The sequence below is a fragment of the Bos mutus genome, chromosome 13 (assembly GCF_027580195.1).
Source record: "Bos mutus isolate GX-2022 chromosome 13, NWIPB_WYAK_1.1, whole genome shotgun sequence".
In the NCBI taxonomy this organism is placed as follows: domain Eukaryota; kingdom Metazoa; phylum Chordata; class Mammalia; order Artiodactyla; family Bovidae; genus Bos; species Bos mutus.
Window position 1 is genome coordinate 80305225 of NC_091629.1, and position 25981 is coordinate 80331205.

The 25981-nt window shown below is 40.2% G+C and overlaps 1 protein-coding gene across 2 annotated transcripts in view; it reads right to left on the reverse strand.

Moving 5' to 3' along the window:
• The window catches only part of PLCB1 (phospholipase C beta 1), an 865816-nt gene that overhangs the window by 115706 nt on the left and 724129 nt on the right, over positions 1-25981 (reverse strand). For both annotated transcript variants that reach the window (XM_070382002.1, XM_070382003.1), the window contains exons 24-27: positions 24724-24856; positions 22805-22858; positions 19016-19235; positions 13161-13341 (exon numbers count right to left, since the gene is read on the reverse strand). In XM_070382002.1, coding sequence (XP_070238103.1) covers positions 13161-13341; positions 19016-19235; positions 22805-22858; positions 24724-24856 — 588 coding nt within the window. The remainder of the gene's footprint in view (positions 1-13160; positions 13342-19015; positions 19236-22804; positions 22859-24723; positions 24857-25981) is intronic.

The following is a 25981-nucleotide window of genomic DNA, read 5'->3' on the forward strand; positions in this document are numbered from 1 at the left end:
CATGCTGCAGTCCATGGGGTCTCAAAGAGTTGGGCACGACTGAGTGACTGAACTGAACTGTACTGACCCTGACCTTGGTGATAGTTCTGGTGCATCATGTCCAAGCCATGGTCTGTCTTGTTGAAAATACTTTTAAAACTACATAATTTTGATATTTAACAAGCTAAGCTTTTAGGAACAAATGCCTTATTGTGAAATCCAGGCATGTGTTTTTTTTTTAATGTGGCTTTTGTATGCAATTAATGAAAATAGTATTTCCCTAGCATCCCAAAAATGTGTTTTAAAAAGGATAATATCTGTGTTTAATATGACAAATGTCCTTCCACTCTGCTCAGTTTCCCTGTGTCTCCCCAACACTCCCATACTATAGACCCTTCCCTGTAACATTCTGCCTTTTCCAGCTGTTTTTAAAAACTCTTACTATAATTCTGCTCTTATAGCATTTACTGTTTTCATTTAAACTTCTTCTACTTAAATTCCAGGAGGCAGAGTGATTAATATTATAAATTTGTTAATAATACTGGTTTTCCAGTAGTCATGTATGGATGTGAGAGTTGGACTATAAAGAAAGCTGAGCATTGAAGAAATGATACTTTTGAACTGTTGTCTTGGAAAAGACTCTTGAGAGTCCCTTGGACTGCAAGGAGAGCAAACCAGTCAATCCTAAAGGGAATACATCCTGAATATTCATTGGAAGGACTGATGCTGAAGCTGAAACTCCAATACTTTGGTCACCTGATGTGAAGAGCCGACTCATAAGAAAAGGCCCTGATGCTGGGAGAGACTGAAGATGGGAGGAGAAGGGGACGACAGAGGATGAGATGGTTGGATGGCATCACTGACTCAATGGCCATTAGTTTAAGCAGCCTCCAGGAGTTGGTGAAAGACAGGGAAGCCTGGCATGCTGCAGTCCATGGGGTCACAAAGGTTTAGACATGACTGAGCGACTCAACAATCACAACATTGTCGGACTCACATTAAACTAGCAATGAGATTACATCTATGCATATATTTTCTGGTAAGGAGAAGCCTGTGTGCTGCTTTGGAAAGGAATAATACTAATATACAGGCTTCCCTGGTGGCTCAGCAGTAAAGAATCTGCCTGTAATGCAGGAGCGACAAGTTAGTTCCATGGGTCAGGAAGACCCTCTGGAGAGGGAAGGGCAATCCACTCCAGTATTCTTGTAGGGAAATCCCATAAAGAGAGGAGCCTGGCGGGCTACAGTCTATGGGGGTCACAAAAAGTTGTACACAACTGAGTGACTAAACAACAGCAACAATAATACTAATATACAGAGAAAATCAGGAGAGAGAGAGGTAGATAGGCAGACAGACATAGAAAGAGCTGTAAGTGATTTCTGGCAAGTGTCTGTCCACTCCTTTCCTCCTCCCTTGTCAGTCCTTTTAGGTCAGTCCTTTCTTCACATGATCTACTCTGTGTAATTTTATAGTATATACTCATCTTGTCCAAGTCCAATATAGGTTTCCAACACTTGCAACTGAGAGAATCTTGACAAAAATAAATAAATACATAAAAATTTCACCTCTTAAACCCTAAATAAGATGAAGGACTCTGAGTATTAGGCCTAGGATTTCTATTGCATGAGGCATGAAAACTGAACCCAGAAGGATTTTTCACACAATAATTGAAGTGCTTTTTAACTAACCTAAGGGTACCCTCATTTCAATGTATTTTTAAGCAGACAGGCTCTAATCAAAGAGCTGTTACATCATATATTAGTCACAAAACTCACCGAAGATAGAAAAGAACAAAGGATTAGTTTAGAATTCCTAGGGGAGAAAAATCAGGAGAGTACATAGTAAACTGAAATGCAGTAAATAACATTTAATTTTAACTTTTAATATGATTTTTTTTCTGACCCAAAGGAATAGACACATTTAAATTATTTTGCTTATTTATTTACCACTCATGACAACTCTCCTAGTTAAGTATTCCAAACCTTCTAAGGAATGAAAAAGAAAAGCCCTGGGGAATATAATGTCATGCTTATTCTCAGCTCCATGCTGAGTTTCACTTGGTTTAGTCATTTGAGGGTGAAAGAATGGTTTCCAAGGAGAATAATAATTCCTTAACTCTAACTGGAAAGGGATTAAAAGAAAAAAGTATGTGGACAGAAATTGCCATGTTTGGAAACTCTTCTAAGAAGGATAATTTGGGGAAGTGGGCAAAGAGCCAACTATAGAATGTTCATGATTGCGCTCAGTTTTGTCCAAATCTTTGTGGCCCACGTACTGCAGCCCACCAGGTTACTCTGTCCATGGAATTTAATGCAAGTATACTTGAGCAGCTTGCCATTTCCTACTCCAGTAGGTTTTTTTCCAACTTAGGGATCGAACCCACATCTCTCATGTCTCTTGCATCACAGGTGGATTCTTTACCACTGCACCATCTGGGAAGCCCAATAGAATGTTCATCCTTCAGGCAAACTCATTTCCCTTCTCCTTCCACTCACAGCTGGGAGAGAGAGCACCTACTCTTGCCTTTTTAGAAACTTTTTTATTTTATATTGGAGTATAGCTGACTAACAATGTTGTGATAGCTTCAGGCCACGGCAGACTGACCCAGCCATACATACACATGTATTATTCTCCCCCAAACTCCCTTCCTGACCAGGCTGAGCAGACCTCCCTGGACAGCACTTTCTTTTGTGCTAGTCAAAGCATCCATTCTGAGCTCTTACCATAATTTTTTTTTCTATGAAGAATTAATTTATGTTGCTTCTAAACTAAATAACAATCTATGTATTACATACATTATTGATAATTTTAAAACAAGGGGAATGTTTATACTGGGATGTAAACTGGCTTTTCAAATTGAGAAATATTCATTTATTCATTTCACTTGTATTTTCTGAGCACCTATGATGTGCTGGATACTGTGTGATGCTCCAGCTAGGAGCTGGCGGACAAGTCCTGTCCAGGTGGAGCTCATTTCACCCACCAGCTCCCTTTTCTTCTCCAAAGGAGGAGAAAGTCTTGGACTAAATGAGCAACCATCTTGATCATTTCTGAGGCAGTCTATCATACCTATGAAATTAATTTCATTTTATATTTCCATAGCTAAACAGAATTTGGAGCTGCTCATTTGAATCTAAAGATTTAAACAATCCTTGAAATTTCCTTTTTTACTTGCTGGGCAAAGCAAAAAATGAAAATGAAAATCTGATCGCAACTCTTAATCAATGTCAATAAGTTGGCCTAATGAATCTATAACATTTAAAATTATTTTTCACTTTTGAAATATACTAAAGTAAATGTCAGTTTCTTAGTTTCTGGGAAATGTAAATGGGTCAATGTAGCATACTCCCTTGAATGATATTTCTGATATTCTTTTATGAGGCTATCAACTGGAAATGCTTTGATGCATGAGACAGGGTGCTCAGGGCTGGTGCACTGGGATGATCCAGAGCAATGGGATGGGGAGGGAAGTTGGAGGGGGGTTCAGGATGGGGAGTACATGTACACACATGGCTGATTCATATCAATGAATGGCAAAAACCCCTACAATATTGTAAAGTAATTAGCCTCCAACTAAAATAAATAATTAAAAAAATAAAAAAAAAAAGAAAAAAATCAAGAAATTTGGTAAACAAAACTCTGAATGAAGTTGAGATGTTTTATCACCGTAGATGATGCTTACATTTTGCTATCTTAACCCTTGAGCCTTGTTTCCTCATCAGTAAAATATGGCATCTAAATGATCGCTAAGATTCCTTTGATAAATTATAAAATTATGTTATTCTATCATTATAAAATTTTTTTAGAATTCAATGATGATTTTAAAATGTCCTAAAATAATAAAAGTAGATATTTATGGCCATGAAATATTTATTTTAATGATAAAGGAATTTACGTTATGATAAAAGTTTCATTAAAAATAATTTATATATAGCTTTAAGTAAAAATTTATAACAAGCAAAGACTTATCCCTTTGTAATTGTAAAAGACTAATGAACTTACTTGTAAGAGTTTTGAAAAGTTGGTGAAACAACTATTTTTGATTTAATTGAAAGAAAAAGATTGCATAGGATCAAATCAGTTGGAATCATCACATCTGGTTAAACCAATTGGAAACAAAAATCCAAACCACCAAAATTTTAGGATAAGGCTTCACAATTCTGAAAGATGTCAAGACCATTTAATTTAGAATAAATGAAATAAACAAACATTGCTTATCAGTCAGATGTGGGAAAACAGCAATAACCTTTCAAACTGGAGGTTTTCAAATAATTAGCAAAGGAGACATGCCTAAAAGAGGCAAGACTTGTCCTATGGATCATAACTGAAATAATGCAATAAATCAAGGGCTTAATATTTCAATGTGTGTATTCAGTCCCTCGGTTGTGTCTGACTCTGTGACCCCATGGACTGTAGCCTGCCAGGCTCCTCTGTCTGTGGAATTTTTCAGGCAAGAATACTGGAGTGGGTTGCCATTTCCTACTCTAGGGCATCTTCCCGATCCAGGGGTTGAACCCACGTCTCTGGCGTCTTCTGCATTATCAGGAGAATTCTTTAACACTGCACTGCCTGGGAAGCCCTTAATATTTCAGTAGTCCATTTGAAAGCTAGACCTAGAAGATCTGCCCATGAAGATAAACAGCACAGCATGTCAGCTCCTTTTTTTCTTAATGCAAAATACATCATTTCAAACATCTCTCACTTACCAGATGGAGTGCAATGAGTCTTGTAATTCCAGAGGGCACAAACTAAATTATCAGACTTGTGGATTCTATTTTGGAATTATCCTTTCAGCAAAATTTCTTCTGTTCTCTAAGATCCTTTAAGTTGGTATAAGACAAGACTATTATTTTCTTTGCCTTGGGGATGGGTTCTGTTTACTGACTCTTTTCCCTTCATCTTACCTAAGTAGTTATCAGTTAACACAAAAAATACACTGACATATTGTGCACACACACACCCACAACAACAACATTTGCTTATTGATTTAAACTGAAATCCCTAATTATCATTTTAATAGATATGAGAATTGAATGATCTCTGTAGTCTATAGAAGTCAGAGGGAAACCAGAAGTCAGAGGGAAACCAGAAGTCAGAGGGAAACTTAACCAGTATTCTTGTACAAACTTTTTCTTTTAGAAATAAGGATACATACACTTAAAATGGTGAAATGATTTAGCTCAAGCTGCATAACTAAAAATGGAAGCCATGTCTTCTCACTGTAAATCTTGTGCAAACTGTCCTTTGATAAAGAATGGTGACTATGTTCTAGGCACGGTGTTAGGTTTTCTGTGGATTATTTTATTGACTCTCACATCCAAACTGTGAGGGCTATGTGTTGATTTTTGCAAAGAAAAATGGCCCTCATGCTCCACCATTCCCTGAATTCACTCTTTGCAATGAGTTGCAGGTCCCCTGAAAAAGATACAGTCTATTTCCCTACCCCTGTATCTGGGTGAACCTTACGACCTGCTTGGAGGAAGATGTTATAAGACCTGTCAGGAACTTGCCCCCTTCTGCTTGCTCTCAATTAGAATCCTTTCCAATTTCCATACAGAGAAGCCCAGTTAGCCTTGCTAGATGATGGGAGATGTGTGTCAGTCACCTGCCTGGGCCAGCTGACAGTCAGCCAAACTTCAGGAGCAGAGCCTCTAGGTAACTGGCAACTGAACCACAGATCATGAATGAGCTCAGCCAAGAGTAGAAGATCCTTCCAGAGAGTCAAGTTCAAATTGCTTCACAAAGAAACATGGACTAAATAAATAGTTGTTGTTTTAAGTTTTGAGATGTTTATTATGCAACAAAGCTAACGAATATGGATAGGCATACTACTAGAAGGTTCGTCTGTCTTCGCAACTGTGTTCTTAACCATGGTGAGCCCCTGAGGGTAGGGACTACATTTAGGCTGGGGCCACGGGAATCCCCCTACCAGTATAAGAGCTGTGGTAGGCCTTCAGTAACTATAGCTTATATGATTACATAAGCATATTTTATACTCTCTAATTTGCCCAACTTCCCAAAATAATAAATTAAAAGACATAGCATAGACTCTGTAGGTCAAAAGAATAAGACAGTCCAACAGAAAAGTAGGCAATGGATATAAATTGTTTGTAGAAAAAAGAAATACAAATGGGCAATACACATATGGAAATATGTTCATTTTTTATCATAATTAAATCAATAGAGATGACAATAAATATCATTTCTATATATTTATCCGTATCTATCTATCTATCTGAGCTTCGCAGGTGGCACTAGAGTTAAAGAACCTGCTTGCTAATGCAGGAGACATAGAGACTCAGGTTCAATCCCTAGGTTGGGAAGATCTCTTGTAGGAGGGCATGGCAACCCACTCCAGTGTTCTTAGCACGCACTCACTCACTCACTCACTCAATCTATCTATCTATCTAATCTAGAACAACATCAGTTCAATGAATTATGCAATGATGATCAGGAAGACTGACAAATAAGAACACATTTTGACAATTATTTCATTCTTTATTTCACTACTAAAGCCTTTTATTTATTTGTCATTTCTTTTTTGGTAGAGAAAGTAAAGTTTTCAGGAAAGCTAGATCATCAATTTCCCAAGAAAAATGACCTACATTAAAGTCAGCATATTGGAAGAAGACAGATCACACCACCACAGCCACAGCAGATTAGTTACTTCCTGACACTGAAGTTACTCCTGGCACACATAGAACCAGAGACAGCAGAAAACTCAAGATTGGCTTCCAGAAAGGCTGCAGCAGCAAATAACGCTGATAGAAATCATCAGAAAAGAAGATGCTGAGCTCCCTCAGTCTGTAACAGGACATCAAAAATTGCAATACAAGTTTATATTTGAATTCAAGAATTCCTAGCCAATCCATGTATTGTTAAAAAAAAGGGGGGGGGTGGCGTTTACTAAAAGCAGTGATTTGTGTACATTATCTCACTATTTTTTCTTACAGTTCAATAAAGTGAGGATTATTCTTATCTCCACTGGACAGATGAGAAAACAGAAGTCCTGAGTGGTCACATAGCTACTCGGTGGGGGACTGGTGGCCAGAAATGATGACATTTGACCCCACACCCTCACTCATCACCACTTACACCTTGATGGGCCTTTCCGTTAGCAGCTGGTCAGTATCCACCCAGGGCTTTCACTGTGAAACATAACTTCCATTCCCCAGAGTTGACAGGGAACTGGGGCACCCAGTGAACACTCAGCAGGTGCTACTGTGGGTTTGAGGCCCGAGACTGCTTGCCGATGGGACGGATAGGAGGGTATATGAGAATAATCCCCGCCATGAGATCCACGTGAAGGAAGGAGAAATGAACGGCTTGGAACACTTGGGATACAGAGTATGAGAAGAGGAGGAAAGGCAGGGAGGAAAGCACACTCAGCCTCTGCAGAGGGTAAACAGAAGGGTGCTGTGAGAGGGGATGCCCCTGAAAGGGAGAAAGAGGAGGGAAGACGGAACAGTGGGTCTAACCCTGTGGCAACTGAGAAGCGACCCCATGGATGTCACTGTAAAACCTCTTTTTCTTGAGCTGTGGGTATTGTGCCTTGAATGTGATGCTGGGGCTGATTCTGAAAGTAATCAAGAACCCTCAGAGGGACCCCCTAGGAATTTCTCTTATCAAGCTCACATTTAAAATTAAGACCTTATCCTAATGGTGTCAGGGTCAGCCTATGGCAGCTGATGAAAAACAGGTAGGTTAGAGCAGATTCCCCAAACATAAGAGTTCTTTCCTGAACACAGAGCCTTCACTGGGTTCCACAAACCCCCAAGATATTTATGAAAATTTTTCAGAGGGCGCAAACACTTGAATGGGGTCAGAGAACTGACATCTTTATTTTCACTTATGCCCAACTGAAAGTGTTTGCTTCTATCATATGAACACAGGCAGGAAATCACAGAGGGGATTTCTATAGCATCTGTCCCCTTTATGACTAAGAGATAACCATTCAGCTTGACGGTCAAGGTGTGAGAAGTAGAGACAAATTTTCTATCTCAACCTAGAACCTTATGCTTATTCTAAAATGCATTTTGAGAAAAGGCTCTAAAACCTGTTTCTCTAACTTTAAAGTATAGCAAGTCACCTGGGCATCTTATCAAAACGCAAATTGTGATTTAGCAGGCCTGGGGTGGGACCTGAGACTCTGCATGTCTAACAGGCTGGCTTCAGGTGATTTGGGGATCGCACTGTGAGTAATTGGGCTACAGAGCTGTTTGCACATAGAATTTTAAGGCTAATTATTCTTATTTGGACAGTAGAACAAGTCCTTTGAAGCTACAGAGTGTATCAATCAAGCTTGGTGTGCCTCCTACGAAAACATGAACAGTCACCTCAAAAATATTCTTTTGGTGTTTATTTTTATGGTTAGGCAAATTGTTCCCACACCTGTGTCTCTGTATCAGTTTGCTGGTATCTGTGGTTTCATTTCTCGTGTGGTGTCATGACTGGAGTACACGTTCCCTGCGTGTGTGCTGATCACGCCTTTCTCATCTGTATCTCCAGTGTCTATCAGAGGGTTTGGCAGATATTAAGTTGTAATGAATATTTGGCAGGGAGTTTATAGATGATGTGGTTTCTTTCTCAATGCTTAAACTGTGGGTTTACATTTGCATTTAATTCCCAAAGCAATTTTAGGAGATAAAATATCTTCTGTTTAATTTCCTCATCACCCAAATACTCCTTTTTACCTGCGGCCTATTTGCTGTTTAATTACACTTCCATTTGTCTCATTTAGCTTAAAAGGACATTTTTAATTCAGAACCATAACCAAAGATAGAATTGGCACCTCCAGGCGTCTTTCAATCAAAATACTTCCTGGTAGAACAATTTCTAGTTATTACAAATGGGGTTGACACAAAGTTCTAATCCACATGTCAGCTATAAAGACATGTCATATAAATTGAGGATGCTCTGAAATGACTTTAAAATAAACTCTGTGTTGCTCTAAATCCAAGATGTTTGGATCTGAGCCTTCTTAAAAGCGCCCACACAAGTGTGTTCAAAGGCACTGGGGCATTCTCTAACCCCAGATCCACAATCACAGTGGTGAAAGAGGCAGCATTTCAAGCAGGTTCCATACATTTGGCCTGAAAGGGCAGCCTGGCTTGGACATATGCATTTGTTTTTCTGAAAACCCTTTAAAGCTTTCACTATGGACTCACTCATTCCTTCCTGGGGAGAAGGAGGCAGAAGCACATGTTCTGGGATGTCACCTGCACCGGGCCCTTCCGGTGGGTTTTCCCACCTAAAAGTTCAGCTTGGTCTTCTTTAGCTCCCTGCCAACCTTCTCCTTCAGGGGACAGTCTGTCCAGCAGCTTTCTATGCCCCATCTAGTGGTATCTGATGTGGTGTCAACACTCACGTAAAATTACCCCTGGGACTTTGAGCTCGTGTAGCTGTTTCTTGGGATTTCTGCACCTCATTTCTGAAACTCAAGCCTCCTTGTCCCCAGGAGGCCTTTCTGGAATATGTGGGTTTCTGTTTCCACTCACACCCCTAATTTTTATTTCAGGAATCTGCTATGAATCCTGGGATTCCCTCTTATTCCACCATATCTCTTCTGAATAGCCATGTTTCTTTCCTTGGGGAAAGGATCCTGCTGTGGACTGGTGCTCTGAGGAAACTCCAAATGATTATGCCTGGATTGCTTAAGTCTTTGTGGTTCAAAAACTAACTAATTTAGTTCGTCGTGGAAACTTGGGAAAGTCACTACATTTCTCTCAAGTTTTTAATCTGCAAAATGGGCTGACAACAGTACCAACTGGTAGTGTTCTGAAGATTAAATTGGATAATTTCTCTATGATTTAGCACAGCGTATGGTCAATGGCAACCCACTCCAGTATTCTTGCCTAGAGAATCCCATGGACAGAGGAGCCTGGTAGGCTACAGTTCACAGGGTCGCAAAGAGTTGGACACGACTGAGCAACTTCACTTCACTTTACTTTACTATGGTTCCATGGGGAGTGTTCAATATACAGTTGCTACTTTAATTTTTATGATTGTTATTATTTCTGGAGTCCTAGATATGCGGGACTGAGAAGACCAATGGTAGTAGACTGTAGCTCCCAAAGCTATTCTCTCCTGTTAAAATTCACTTGTACTTTCTCAGGCCTGGCAAGGCAATCTCTAGCTTATAGGAAACCTGACCTCTACCCAACTGTAATTTCACTGCTTGATCTTATTTCAATAGTTCAAAAATAAGGCAGCCCCTCAACAGCATGTGAAGCTTTAAAAATAAATCCTTGAGCCCAATGTTTAGATTTAGAGCAGTGGGTCTCAAAAGGGGGGCCTGGGACCAGAAGTGTCAGAATTGCCAGCCCCACTCTAGGCTTGCTGAACTGACAGTTCAGCATAGGGTCCAACAATCTGTGAGTTAACCACCCTCCAGGTGATTCTGATGCCTCTCAGGTTGACACTAACTGACCAAGTGGAACCTGATTTTTGACAAGCTCCTCCTGTGATTTTGACCTGCTCTTTCACATACTATCATTGCAAGCTAGACCGGTAATAGAACAAGAGCATTACCCTGAACCATCTAACACACAGTCGTGACGAAACCATCCACTGTTTACCACCTACCAGCAGAGAAAGCTTCAGAATTCTCTTTCATGGAGAGGCCTCCAGCAGTGAAATGAACAAATCATATAAACACCTCTTAGAATCCATTTACCCTAGGTACACTAATTTCTATTACACTTACTCATTTGTTTTGTTTTTGGCATAAACTTATTTTCAAGGCTACTTTATTGCTTGATTCATTTAATTTACCTGTCACCAAACATTTATCATGTCCCTATTAGGTGTCAAGCCATCAACAACAATGAAATGCAAGTTGGTGCAGTCACTATGGAAAACTGGCGGTTGCTCAAAAAAGTAAAAGTAGACTTGCCACCTGATCCAGCAATACCGCTCCTGGGCATGTATCTGGACAAAACTATAATTCAAAAAAATACATGCATCCATGTGTTCATAGCCAATGGCTACTGGCTACTGGGGCTTCTCAGATGGCATGGTGGCAAAGAATCTGCCTGCCAGTGCAGGAGACACAAGAGACGTGGGTTCAATCCCTGAGTCAGGAAGACCCCATGGAGTAGGAAGTCCAATATTCTTGCCTGGAAAATTCCATGGGCAGAGGAGTCTGGTGGGCTATACTCCAGGGGGTCGCAAAGAGTTGGACACCACTGAGCACAGCACAGCAGCAGCACATTGGCTATTGACAGTAGCCAAGACAGGGAAGCAACCTAAATGCCCATCTGCAGATGAATGGATAAAGAAGATGTGGTACACACATACAACGGAATGTTACTCAGCCTTAAAGAAGCGAATTAATGCCATTTGCAGCAAAATGGATTGACATAAAGATTATCATACTAAATGAAGTTAAGTCAGAGAAAGACAAACACCATCTGATATCACTTATATATGGAATCTAAAATATGACACAAAATGAACCTATCTAGGAAACAGACTTACAGACACAGAGAACAGACTTGTGTTTGCCAAGAAGAGGTGGGAGAGGGACAGATTGTGAGTTTAGGATTAGTAGATGCACAGTATTATGTAGAGGATGGATAAGCGACAAAGGCCTACTGTAGAGCACTATATTTAACATCCTGTGATAGGCCACAATGGAAAAGAATTTTTAAAACATGTATGTATATATATAATTGATGCTTTTGAACTGTGGTGTTGGAGAAGACTCTTGAGAGTCCCTTGGACTGCAAGGAGATCCAGCCATTCAATTCTAAAGGAAATCAGTCCTGAATATTCACTGGAAGGACTGATGCTGAAGCTCCAATACTTTCGCCACCTGATGTGCAGAACTGACTCATTTGAAAAGACCCTGATGCTGGGAAAGATTGAAGGCAGGAGGAGAAAGGGATGACAGAGGATGAGATGGTTGGATGGCATCACCGACTCAATGGACATGAGTTTGAGCAAGCTCTGGGAGTTGGTGATGGACAGGGAAGCCTGGCATGCTGCAGTCCATGGGGTCGCAAAGAGTCAAACATGACTGAGCAACTGGACTGAACTGAACTGATATATAATGGAATCACTTTGCTGTACAGCAGAAATTAATACAATATCATAAATCAACTATATTTCAATAAAGGGCTTCCCTGGTGGCTCAGATGGTAAAGAATCTGCCCACAATGCTGGAGACCTAGGTTCTGTCCCTGGGTTGAGAAGATCTCCTGGAGAAGGGAATGGCAACCCACTCCACTGTTCTTGTCCATTATTCCACGAACACAGGAGCCTGGCAGGCTACAGTCCACGGGGTTGCAAAGAGTTGGACACGACTGAGCAACTAACACTTTCACTTTCATTAAAAAAAAGAAAAAAATGGAGTGTCACAATTACTGAGAAAACGTTTTGGAGGACAAAACTGATCATTCATGGAAATGGTGGCATTTCCTTTCATAGGGAGCCTCAGAAACTGAGTGGACAACATTCCATACTGGCCACTTAAATATTGCCTTTTCTAAATCTAGGCAAGTGGATTGTATAAACTTTTCTGCTCTTTTTATACCACTGCAAAGCTACACTACTGCATAAAAAGTGAACCTTTATTTGCAGTGTGTTCTTAATTTTCTTAAATATAACTGTTTTCCAATTCCTTGTAAGATTTTCAAAATATCCCCCCAAATGATTATAACCAAGAAATGAATTAGTGAAAATAAAAATAAAACATAGCCTCATTGGAGAATAGAGAAGAATTTGGAAAAGATATTAGAATAATGGAATTTACAAAATATTAGTAGGGTGGATGCTATTTGCCTCATGTAATTTCCATTTCTAAGAAATGATGTCTTTGTTGCTTTTTAAAATCCAGCTCCTGAGTTTTGATCATGCTTTTATGTCAAGCATGTGTTAAATCACATGTCACAATATGGATCTGAGAAACGCATCTTACCTCTCTCTATAACCTGGTAACAAAATAAGATTATTCAATAAGGAAGCAAAATGAAAGTGCCAGCCAAACTTGCTGCTGCCTCCTGTTACATTATCCAAGAGCATCAAACATGGATACCTATGGCCAATCCATGTATGGCGAAAACCATCACAATATTGTAAAGTAATTATTCCTTAAATTGAAATACATAAATTAATTTTAACATTCTTTATAGAGAAAAAGGTTTGGGTATAGACACATAAATCACATTTTTAAGGCTTACCAGTTTAATGTGTTCTCGTTTCTGGTATTTTTCGCTATAGTATTGCTCTTGTCGAAGATTAAGCAGCTGCTGCTGCTGTTTGTCCTTCAGATCTACTAACTTTTGGGTCATTTCGGCATCCAGGGCAGCAAGGTCTTGCTCAATTGTTGATGAGACGTGGTCAGGGCTACTGGGTTCTGATCTGCAGAGACAAAGAGCTCGGCTCACAAAATGTGCAGTTCAGAGCAAGGTAGAGAGAGGGCTGCTCACCAAAGTCCTTCCTAGAGAGAGGAATGTGTTTGGAAATAAATAGTCAAGTGGTTGAGACAGAGGCTGATACCCCAAGGACAAGCTTAGCAAGAGAGGGTCTCCAAACACGGAAAGTGGAGGAAATTTGTGTTGCTGTACAAAGAGGTAGGGGCTGAAAAGGAAAGCCAGGTAGCTAGGGTTCCTCACGATGGTGCCGAAGAGGATAAACCTCCTTGGGAAAAACAATGTCTAATAAGGACTTTTTGAGGCTTTTGTTTTTTTAACATAGGATGTATAACACAATTCCCAGCTACATCTCTTCTATGCATTTCCTATACATTTCTCCCCTACAACATTGATAATGCTGTAGGGGAGAAATGCTGAATTTTGCTTCCAGATGATGCAGATTGACAACAGAGAGCATAGGCAGACAGCACGGCAACACTCCCACCTGACATGTTCTGTTTCTTGACATCTTTTAATAACAAAGATTTGTCATTAACATAGTTTTCTCTGGGAGCTGAACCAACTTCATTGATATCTCCACCCAAATAGCACTTTGGTTCCAAGAGAAAGGAAGATGAATTGAGTTCATTATAATACATTTGTCAAGAGCTCACTCTGTGCAAGGGGAGTTCCTTTGAGTTATTCATAGATAATTACACAGATATTTAGACGCTTAGGACTAATGTTGAAACAAAACAAAGCAGTTCTCACTAATTTATTATTGTGCTAAAGTATATAGTGTGGTTCCTTCAAATTTTGTGCTCTTACTTCTTTAGGTCAAATAGAGAGGCGGTGTTGGAAACAGTACTAAGAGCAGGTCTGTTCTTTTCATTTACATAGAAACCTCTGCAGGAAGAACCACCCAGAATATCAGATTCTGTCTCTGTGGTTTCACTTGTGACCAAGTGGAAGAGGTTTCTTGGATCAGCTGGTACTGATTCCTCTTGCTTTCTCTTCGGATTAGGCCAACACAATAGTGCCATATGGATAAGCAGTTGGTAGAAGCTAGTGTTAAGATCCTAATTTGTCAAATAAGGCATTCAGGATTCCCTCAAAGATCTAAACATCAGCATCGCATGGCAGCACTGAAGTGGCCCTCTATTCTGCACAAATATAAGTCTATTTATCAGCATCAGAGTGTTGGTGGGGCAACCTCCATCTTGGCATGGACATGAGATACATTTGTCATCTTCTGTAGCAGGAAGTTGGTGCAGCCAGAACAGAGGTGATGCTTGAATGAGTGACAACCACGCCAGCAGAGACACCAGGGTAACCTTTCGTGACCACTCAGCAGGTAACAGGGGTGCTCTGCTTGGCTTCTGGCTTTCACAGTAAGCCAACAAGAAGGCACAACCACCTCCAGTTTGCATCTGAGGAAACTGAGGTTCAGTGAGGCAACTTTCCTGAGGACACAGTACAAGGGAGCGGCAGTGCTGCTCACCACAGGACAGCAGTCTAGAAACCGCAGTCTATGCTCTGGGAACAACACAGTGCCCGATGGAAACTGTCTGAATGATCTGCTCTTTGCATTAGGTGAAAGCTCAGTTGAGATGATGGGTATTTGAATAAGAAACTAATTTAATCTAATATTTTGCACACGAAACTTACAAACCAATGTTACCTCAATAAAAAATACATCTAAAATGTAGTTATTAATTCATTTGAAAAGAACAAGCTGATTACATATTAATATGTATTAATTCCCTGAGCTTCCCTGATGGCTCAGGTGGTAAAGATTTGCCTGCACTGTGGGAGACCTGGGTTCAACCCCTGGGTTGCAGAGATGCCCTGGAGGAGGGCATGGCAACCCACTCCAGTGTTCTGGCCTGGAGAGTCCCCATGGACAGAGGAGCCTGGCGGGGTCACAAAGAGTCAGACACAACTGAGTGACTAAGCACAGCACACACACACACATTAATATATTTTGTGAAAAATAGCCATACTTTCTAAACACAAAGAAAGTTAGTGGGATTTTTATGGACATTGCATCCATTTATTACTCTGAGGTGTTCTCAGGATTTTTACATGTATCATAGGGAGATGGACAAACAATCAGATCTCAGTGGCTTTGCCTCTTGGAAAAAAAAGTCTCTCCTGATGTATTTTCTGATGCTAGATGCTTAAAAATTTTTGTTTGTTTGTTGAAAGAAAGTATAGGAAAATAACCAAGGGATGATGTTTCTGCATCATCTTCAAAAACAAGGTTGAAGACATTATTCCCTGATGCCTAATTTTGCCTGCATATGATCCAAGAGATGCATTGAATCTTTTTCTTTGTAATTTATTAGTGATACCAGGAAAATGTTTCTTCCTCTTAGAAAAGAAAGCAAGTTTCCTTTAACCAGATAAGGAGAATTATCTAACCCATATTTCCTTTTCTAAGAAGCTAAGACCTAACTTCAGGGTTCAAGGACAGAAATTACATTAAAAGGTTAGTGCTGTCCAGTTGAGATATAATATGGGCCATGTATTTGATTTTTTTTGACATAGCTATCTTAAGAAGAAAAAAGAAATGAGTAAAATAAATTCTAATAATGTATTTTGCATAGCCTGATTATTTCAGTATAGAATTAAACTAAAATCAATATATGTTAATTTAAAAACATGAGTTTTTTAGTAAAGTCTTTGAATTCTGGTGTGTATCTTGTACTTGAAAAACACTTTAATTACACTGTGTCGCTGTTTGTGGCTGGTGACTCACGTACTAGGCAGCAGGTCTGGCAACTGGTAGACAGGCTGTGTGTATGTGTGTGCGTTTGGGTTTTTTTCCTACTTTTATAGGATTTTTTTTATGTCTTCTATGATAAGTTATTTCAGTATTCTATTGGAAGTTTGCAGGATATGACTTATAAGTAAATAAATATAGGAATAAACAAATGACTACATACATAGCACTAAAAGAGAAATTCAGGAGAAGTTTTAGGCCAAGTTTTCCTTAACTGTTTGTAACTGTGGGTAAATGTTAAGCCTTTAGTTTTCAGATTCCCCCCTGAAGAATTGACAGCAGTTCACCTAGATGGCTTCTAAGGCTGCTCCAGGTCTAAAACATGATGATTTTGCAGATTTAAAAAGCCCATGTACTAGATTTTGATTGTTTTAAAGTTAAACATATGTTAAAACATATGTCACAAGATGCATCTGGAAAAGGCCTCTTACCTCTCTCTAACTTGGCATCAGGATTGGAATACTGAGTAAGGAAGTAAAAGGAAGGAATGGTACAGTCTTCCTGACTCAGTTTTTATGCTCTCATATTTTCCCACATTACCACCTTAGGCACACTGGGGTGATAACTGAATAGGTCATGTTCACTGCTATGTCCCCATTGGTTGAATAAATGTGTGAGAGATGCTTCTCCCCAGAACTATCTGAGTACCTGGAGCTGTGGGGCTTAGGCCCTGACAAGGCATTATCTGGACAGAGGTTTGTGGGTTTCAGATAGGGCAGCAAAGGGTAGTAGAGATTCTCTTTTCAGTAAGACCAGTTGCCCCTTCAGTGAGGTTCTAGTCCACAGCAAAATGTCATATCCCCCAGGTTGCAAGTTGCATGCTTACTTGCTTCAATTCAGTTCAGTTCAGTCACTCAGTCATGTCCGACTCTTTGCAACCCCATGAATCATAGCACACCAGGCCTCCCTGTCCATCACGAACTCCAGGAGTTCACTCAAACTCACATCCATCAAGTCAGTGATGCCACACAGCCATCTCATCCTCTGTCATCCCCTTCTCTTCCTGCCCCCAATCCCTCCCAGCATCAGAGTCTTCTCCAATGGTCAACTCTTCGCATGAGGTGGCCAAAGTACTGGAGTTTCAGCTTCAACATCAGTCCCTCCAATGAACACCCAAGGCTGATCTCCTCTAGAATAGACTAGTTGGATCTCCTTGCAGTCCAAAGGACTCTCAAGAATCTTCTCCAATACCACAGTTCAAAAGCATCAATTCTTTGGCGTTCAGCCTTCTTCACAGTCCAACTCTCGCATCCATACATGACTACTGGAAAAACCATAGCCTTGACTAGACAGACCTTTGTTGGCAAAGTAATGTCTCTGCTTTTCAATATGCTATCTAGGTTGGTTATAACTTTTCTTCCAAGGAGTAAGCATCTTTTAATTTCATGGCTGCAGTCACCATCTGCAGTGATTCTGGAGCCCAAAAAAATAAAGTCTGACACTGTTTCCACTTTTTCCCCATCTATTTCCCATGAAGTGATGGGACTGAATGCCATGATCTTAGTTTTCTGAATGTTGAGCTTTAAGCCAACTTTTTCACTCTCCTCTTTTACTTTCATCGAGAGGCTTTTTAGTTCCTCTTCACTTTCTGCCATAAGGGTGATGTCATCTGCATATCTGAGGTTATTGATATTTCTCCCGGCAATCTTGATTCCAGCTTGTGCTTCCTCCAGTCCAGTGTTTCTCATGATGTACTCTGCATATAAGTTAAATAAGCAGGGTGACAATATACAGCCTTGACGTACTCTTTTTCCTATTTGGAACCAGTCTGTTGTTCCATGTCCAGTTCTAACTGTTGCTCTGACCTGCATATAGTTTCAGTCATGTTCAAATCTTAGCAACCCCATGGACCGTATGTAACCCATCAGGTTCCTCTATCCATGGGATTTTCCCAGCAAGAATACTGAAGTGGGTTGCCATTCTCTCCGCCAGGAGGTCTTGCTGACCCAGGGATGGAACTTGTGTCTCCTGCATTGTGTATCAGCTGCAATATGGCTAGTCAACCAGCTGGTCTTGGGCCTACAGGCTAGAACTCAAGGGTAGAACTTCCTGTGTATCTAGTCTCAAAATCTGGTCAAAGAAAGAAATTTACAGGCAAAAGTGAACTGAGGGGACACCAGAGCTGTAGAGAGAGGAGGGGGTTGGGTGGTGTTCCTTCTTGCAGTGGTATAGATCCAAACCATGGTACAAAACACTGAAAATTCATCACCTATATTTCAATGAAAAAAGTCAAGTAAAAACCACAATATGACAATTTGCAAAGGAAGAAATATATATTGACAATAAATATACCAAAAATTCAACTTAATAAAGAAGTGCAGATTAAGATACTAAAAGCATCACTTTTTCCTCCATCAGTTTGCACTTTCATATCTTGCTGATAGCTACAAACTGAAATAGAAATGTCTTTAAATTGATCTAGGGATCTCATTTCTAGAATTTTAAGAAAATAATTAAGAATATGTGAAAGATTTATCCATACATATTTATCACTACATTTGTTGCAATGCTGCTGCTAAGTCGCTTCAGTTTTGTCCTACTCTGTGCGACCCCATAGACGGCAGCCCACCAGGCTCCCCTGTCCCTGGGGTTCTCTAGGCAAGAACACTGGAGTGGGTTGCCATTTCCTCCTCCAATGCATGAAAGTGAAAAGTGAAAGTGAAGTCGCTCAGTCGTGTCCGACTCTAGCGACCCCATGGACTGCAGCCTACCAGGCTCCTCCGTCCGTGGGATTTTCCAGGCAAAAGTACTGGAGTGGGGTACAACCCTTATGTTCAACAATAGAAAATCATTTAGATAAATTGTAGTTTGTCCATTAAAAAAACATTGAAAATGCACACAAATAACACTCTTTCTTTATACTATAAAACAAACAAAAAATACCCATTCAACTTACTTTTTCTTATTGTCCTTTTTGGCTGTCTTTTCCAGAGCTGCTCTCCTTCTCAAGTAGTCGTTCTGGATTTCATTGTACTTTGTAGTGTGCTCTTTGATGAGGTCGGTGGTTTTCTTGTGGTGTCTCTTAACCAGGTCCTTCATTTCCTTGTAGTGCTTCTTTTGAAGTTTCACAAACGACTTCTGCTGCTTTAGCTCTTCAATCGTCTGCGCTTCTACTTCTGCAACAAATGGGTAGGAAAGCTCAGAGAGTGGGAGGGCTAGGCGGGCAGAGCCGCGGCTGCTGAGCAGTTATCTGTCTGACCCTGGCCCACAGGCTGGAGGGCAGGGCTTGGAGGTTGGACGGTGCTCCCGGCTGCTGGCTATTGCGTGCTAACTTTGTGACTATGTTACCAAATTTCTCAGACTCAGTTTCTTTACTGGTAAGTTTTTTAAACGTTGCTGCTAAGTCGCTTCAGTCGTGTCTGACTCTTCGCGACCCCAGAGACGGCAGCCCACCAGGCTCCCCAGTCCCTGGGATTCTCCAGGCAAGAACACTGGAGTGGGTTGCCATTGCCTTCTCCAATGCATGAAAGTGAAAAGTGAAAGTGAAGTCCCTCAGTCGTGTCCGACTCCTAGCGACCCCGTGAACAGCAGCCTACCAGGCTCCTCCGTCCATGGGGTTCTCCAGGCAAGTTAGGGTTCCCCAGAAACAGAGCCCAAGGGAGGGATTCAGGCATGTGTGATCTACCACGGGGCCCTCAGGAGGGGAGTGAGGGCAGCGTGTACAGAAGCAGCAGCAGCTGATGCGGTCTCGGCCGGGGTCTGCTCTGCCTGACCCCAGGGGGCGCTCTGCAGCTGAGACTACAGCGTCAGTTTCACCTTGAAGCAACATACTTGGCAATGACAGTGGGAGAGGCATAAGCTCCCTGGAGAGGGGGCTTCCTTTCAGCTGGGGGCAATTTTCTTTCTTTTAATGAAAGACCTCCTACACAATCTTCATCTATCCCTGTGGTTTGCTGCTGCTGCTGCTAAGTCGCTTCAGTCGTGTCCAACTCTGTGCGACCCCATGGACGGCAGCCCACCAGGCTCCTCCATAGTCCATGGGATTTGCCAGGCAAGAGTACTGGAGTGGGTTGCCACTGCCTTCTCCGTGTGGTTTGCTAATGTTTGCAAATAGCAATACACCTGCTTTGATACAAATCTTTGATGCCTAGAACATCAAATGCATCAGGGCATTGTCAGAGACACAGCTGTGTAACAAGTAGCTCAAAGGGATATAATGAGATATGCTGCATGATCGAGTACCTGACACAGCAGCTAGATATTTCTCAGATGAGAAATCCTTCTTCCCGATCAGTGTGCCTTCCGTGAAGGCAGTTTTCAAAAGCAGAGGAAGTTCTGAGCTGTTAGCAACCAACGTTCACTACAGCTGGGAGCTGGGAGCACCAGATGGCAGAGGCAACTTGGGTGGGCACCAAAAGGATTCACTTCAAGGATCACACAATGTCTATTTCTTAAGGTTGTTATGGTGATGATGAAAGAATTAATGCAGTTTTTAACAGTTTCTGGCTTAACAAATGTGTGCACAGGTTCTTGAGCACCATTTCTCAGGGGCACTATTCACAGGATGGACATGGCAGGTTTGTATGTTTCTCATAAATTGCTCCAGTATAAATCAGTAAGATGAAGGAAGGTCCTTACTGTGATTTGCCCAAAGGCACCATGAGGTTAGTGGTAGCTTACATGACTACATACTGTTTTATTTAATGCCAAGAAAACACTTAATGTGACAGAGCTTGAGCTTAAAACAGTCTGCATTTTATTGATTTATTTAATCAATTTTAGAATATGCACTTAAAAATATGTTAACATTTCTAAAACTAAGATGCATCATATAGTTAATGGATAGTCACAATTTGTTGGTGCTTTTCCTTCTAGGCACTCCATGAGTAACGGGAGACCTGAAAACGGATGGTGCCTTAAATTCAATGAATTATCATTTATTTAGACCTGGATTAAGTCATGGTTCACATGTTTCCAATCCTTTGATGTGAACTTTCCACTTCTGGGAACAAAAATAAGTCATTATAAATATTTAGCACTGTCAAGAGATTCAGAGATAATATATGCCATGAATAACAACAGACCTAAATAGAAAATGGAATGTCTAGTGGATAAACATTGATATCAGAGTAATAATTTATGTTCTTAAATGCTAAGGTCTTTAAGCAATTGAAATATGCTTCCCTTTTAATAATGGATCTATTCTCCTGACATTCAATTCCTTTTGAGAAAGAGGCGAGGGAAAGAAACACGTCCATTTGTTTAACAGTTTCCCTCAGGCCTGAGTGAACTTACTATGGTTGCATAATGAGTTATTATGTTAAAATTTATAATCCTAAGGAATCACTGCCGTTTTGGTGACATATTCAACCCCACTTCTTTAAAAATGATGTGCAATGTGTCAGCTGTGGCAAGTTTTAGGAACAAGGCTCCAGGTGTTCCAATTTATGATTTAAAATAATCCCATTGAAAGTACTATTTAAAAAAAAAAAAAAACCTGTGGATAAAAGGCTACTTTTTGAATATGTCCTTAAACATAAAGAAAATGTCCATTTATATAAGGAAATAGATAGCACTCATAAGCAAACCACCCTGATATAATCACTGCTAATATATTGATACAAATACCCACTTTTCATCTATGCATTTGTGTATTTTTAAATAATATTGCAATCATGCTCTGATTTATTTTTTCTCGTTTTGTGTGTGAACATTTTATTGTTTCTCATGGAATGAAGTCTATAAACACATGTTTTCTTTTCATACATTTCTAAAATAATTTTGATGCATATTTTATGTGTTATTTTGGTGAAATCATAAATACACATTCCTTTCAATTTTCACAAAGTGAACAGGCTTCTATAGCCACCACTTAGACCAAAATCAGGATATTATCAGACCCCAGAGGCCTCTTTGTGACTCCTGCCCTTGCACCCACCCTCCATGTAGAATCCAAATCCTTGTTTCTAAGAACACAAATCACTTTTGCCTGTTTTTGCACTTTATGTAGCTGGGATCGTAAAGAAAGTGCTCTTTTGTGCCTGTTCTCCTTTCTCCAACATTATGCTTATAAATTTCATCCATGTAGTTCTGTGTAATTGTAGTTTATATCTACAGATGAATCCTATTTTATTCTGTCACTCAACCACAATTTATTTATCCACTCTCTTGGTTATGGATACTTGGGTTGTTTACGGTTTGGGCTTCTGACCTGTAGTTCTGCTTTTGGTGTACATTTCTGTTGTATATTGGGCCAACATGCTACATAAAGCTACACACTGCTCACTGTATTAAAGAAAGGTCATACCAATTTTAGTCCTACTAGTTTAAGAAACTTACTGACTATAAGTAGTTGCAAACTGTATCATCATTCTCAAACACCGTGTATTCTATGGTCACAAATAGTCCATATTCTGCATTTCTAAAACATGCTTTATTGTGGGTACTTCGGGAAGACTGCATTCCTGTTCATTGGGTCACATTTCCAACATGAAACTATTCCTTGATTCCAAAATATATGAAAATATGTTATTTTTTATATCAATAAGGTCCTATCTACCAAGTATGGTTACTTCTCTGTGATTACATTATGTAACATGGGTTGAACCAGGATATATCTGTAGATGGTTTTAGAAAAGAAATACCAATCATGTTATATTTCAAAGATAAAATTTCCTCTCTTCTAAATACTTACACTGTGTAATATTCAGGTGTCTAAATCCATAGGGGGCAAGATGGTATTTACCTGTTAAAACACTCTGAATAAGATCTTCTGTTTTGGCAGGTGCCTTTACAGAACCTAAAATAAAAAGACAAAATAAATAGCCTCCTATAACTTTTAAAATTATCTTCTTCCTGTAAAACAACGTTTGGCTCTGGTCTCTAAGTTTCTTTATTACAGATTACAAATTCCTGAAGAAAATTATCCTAAAAACATTCTAAGACATGTCTTCATTTTGTAATTTTGTGTCAAACAAATTAAATGTGAACCTATATGCTCCATTTATAGAGAGAAAGGACATCTCTCCACTTTGAATCAAAACTCTGTCAACAAATTCAGTTTTGACAATGCTACCGCCACCTTCTGGCAAAATCAGGAGTGACAAGTGAAGACCACTGGTAGGTCAGCAGGCAGGAACAAAGTTTCAGGCAAGACCTATTGGGTGCCAAAGTCACTGGTTAAAAGTTTAAGGAGAAACAGGATAGTCTCATGGTCTTGAAGTCTCTCCCCCAAGATATTTATTAACTATAAAGGGGAAAAGTACAACTCTAAGTGGGGGAATCAGGCAGGTGGCACCTTAATCAAGTAACCCAACATGAGGTACAGCAACATCAGGTATTCCTGACATGATGCTCTGAGAACAGCATCGCTTCTGTGACGTTCCTGTCACAAATGCACACCTCCAGTCTACCTGTGAGAAAACATCGGGCCAATCCAAGTTGAGGTGCCGTCTACAAAATAACGGACCAGTACTCTAAAAGTACACAGGGCATGGAAAAATGAACAGACTGAGGGACTGTTGCAGATTCAAAGACGCTAAGGACACATGACAATTAATACAGTGTGGGATCCTGAGTTGGAACCTGGAACAATAAAGACATTAGTGGAAGGCAGGTGAGGTTCAAAGTCTATGGTTTAATTCAAGGCACTATGCCAATGTTAATTTCCTGGTCTGACTCTGACCGATGTTAACACCAGAGAAAAGGAATCCATCTTTGTAATGTATTCTGTGTTATTTCAAAAATGGTTCTAAAACACCCAGTTAAAAAAATCAAATGCTAAAATGCTAAGTTTTATCCTACTCTCAAAAGCACAAGGTTATTCGCTATTTAAAAAACTTATTCATATTCTAGAAACACACAGAATGTTTGTATTTGGTACATAAAATCTTCATTTGAAAATATCACGTCTTGTTTATACTTGTCACTCCTTAATATTAATCTCAACAATCTCCTTTCTTAAGTAGCCTCCGTAGGAGCAGAGAAGCTAAAGGGAAGAATTTTAGGATCATGGAGAATGGTGTCAGTTTTGCCTTCACTCTACATTAGCAACATGGCCTTCAAGAAGTAACTTGTTTCTGCAATTTAAAACTGCAATTTATTCATCTGTACTGTGGGGACGATGGTGGAATCAGCCCTCAGAGGCCTGGTCTGAGAGTGAAATGAGATAATCCATGTGAAGGGCTGAGCATGCTCAGCACGTGGTTGGCACTTAAAATCAGTGAAAAGTGAGCTGGAGAAAGACGGGAAGGAATTCTTGGTAGAGACTTAATTTAGTGAAGCAGAACTAAGAATGTACTTCTAAAGCATAAAGTATAAGGTGTTTGAAGAACCCCTCAACACCCTGCCAGCAGATGGACCAACATCCATTAATAAATAAAGATATGGGGAATCTGGGTGATATTTTGTTTTGGTTTCACAAGTTATCAGCAGAGCCAGATGAGCATTTACGAGTCTCATAAAGGACTTACGAGTCCTTCTTTCTTTCCTCCCTCCCTTCCTTCCTTCTGTTATTCATCCCTCAGCAAACATTCCTGGACCGCCTCCTAAGTCCATGTGTCTCCCTCGCCTCATGATGCTAACTCAGTCATGCTGCCCGCTTTTAGTGTGGACACACTAGAGACTGCTGTTTACGTAGTGCAGCTCTTTCCTCGGAATATTTACCTGGAGCTGGCTGGCTGTGCAGAGCCTGGGAGGGTGGTTTGGGTGTCAGGGACGTTGTGTGATTCACCCCGTTTTCTGCTGGAGTTGGCCTGGCTTCACTTGGAGCTTCTGATGGTGTTTCCCCAGGATCAGCCTAAAATCATAGACATACTTTCATTTTCCACACTTCTTACAGTTCTTTTGTTATCTTCTGAAACCCACAAAGTTACATTTGATGCCATTTCCACAACGCATCTGGACTCTGAATTATCACATTTGAATCTATGTGGAAAGCAGGATAAAAACAGCATGGTATTGAACCATGATTGTGGTAGGTTAATTGTATTAAAGCCCCAATATCTATGCCTTCCTGTGTTCTGGCCCTTGAGTGTGTCCTCCCATACTGACAGTGGAATTGAGCATGTGATTTGCTTTGGTCAAATGAAAGAGCAGCAAACTTAATGTAAGCAATGGATTGAAAAGCCGTGTGCAAATGTTTCTTCTCTCTCAGACCCCTGCTATAGCCATGGAGCATGAGAATCCATGTGGAGGCGAGCTGAGTCACACAGGCAAGGACATCCTGGACCAGGCAGCCCCAAGCTGACCATGGAAACTTAAGTGAGTCCAGCTCAGATGAGCTGAGACTAGTCCAGATCAACAGAACTGCCCAGCTAACCAAATGACTCATGAACAATAATAAGCAGTTGATGTTGTAAGCCACTAAATTGTAGGACTATTTGTTATGCAGCAGTAACCAACTGACAGTGGTTATAAGTGTTGATTTTAAAGTCAGACTTATCTGGGCTATAAGGCCCTGCCACTTATCAACAGTGTGATATTGAGCAAGTCACTTAACTGTCTGCCACTCATTTTTCTCATCTTTATTGATGAGGATATGTATTGGACTGGCCCAAAAGTTCATTTGCATTTTTTGAGACACCTTACAAAAAAAACTCAAACTTTATGGCCAACTCGATATGTACTGGGGATCATATTGTCTACATTGTAATGCTGTTTAGAGAATCAAGTAAGTTACTATTTATAAAGTGCTTAGAATAATTCCTGGCCCACAGTATATATGTGCATGTTAAAGAGACAAAACATTTAAGCTTGTATAACACTACCAATGAATAATAGTAACAAATACATCAAGTGAAAGTGAAGTCGCTCAGTCACGTCCGACTCTTTGCCACCCCATGGACTGTAGCCTACCAGGCTTCTCCATCCATGGGATTCTCCAGGCAAGAATACTGGAGTGGGTTACCATTTCCTTCTCCAG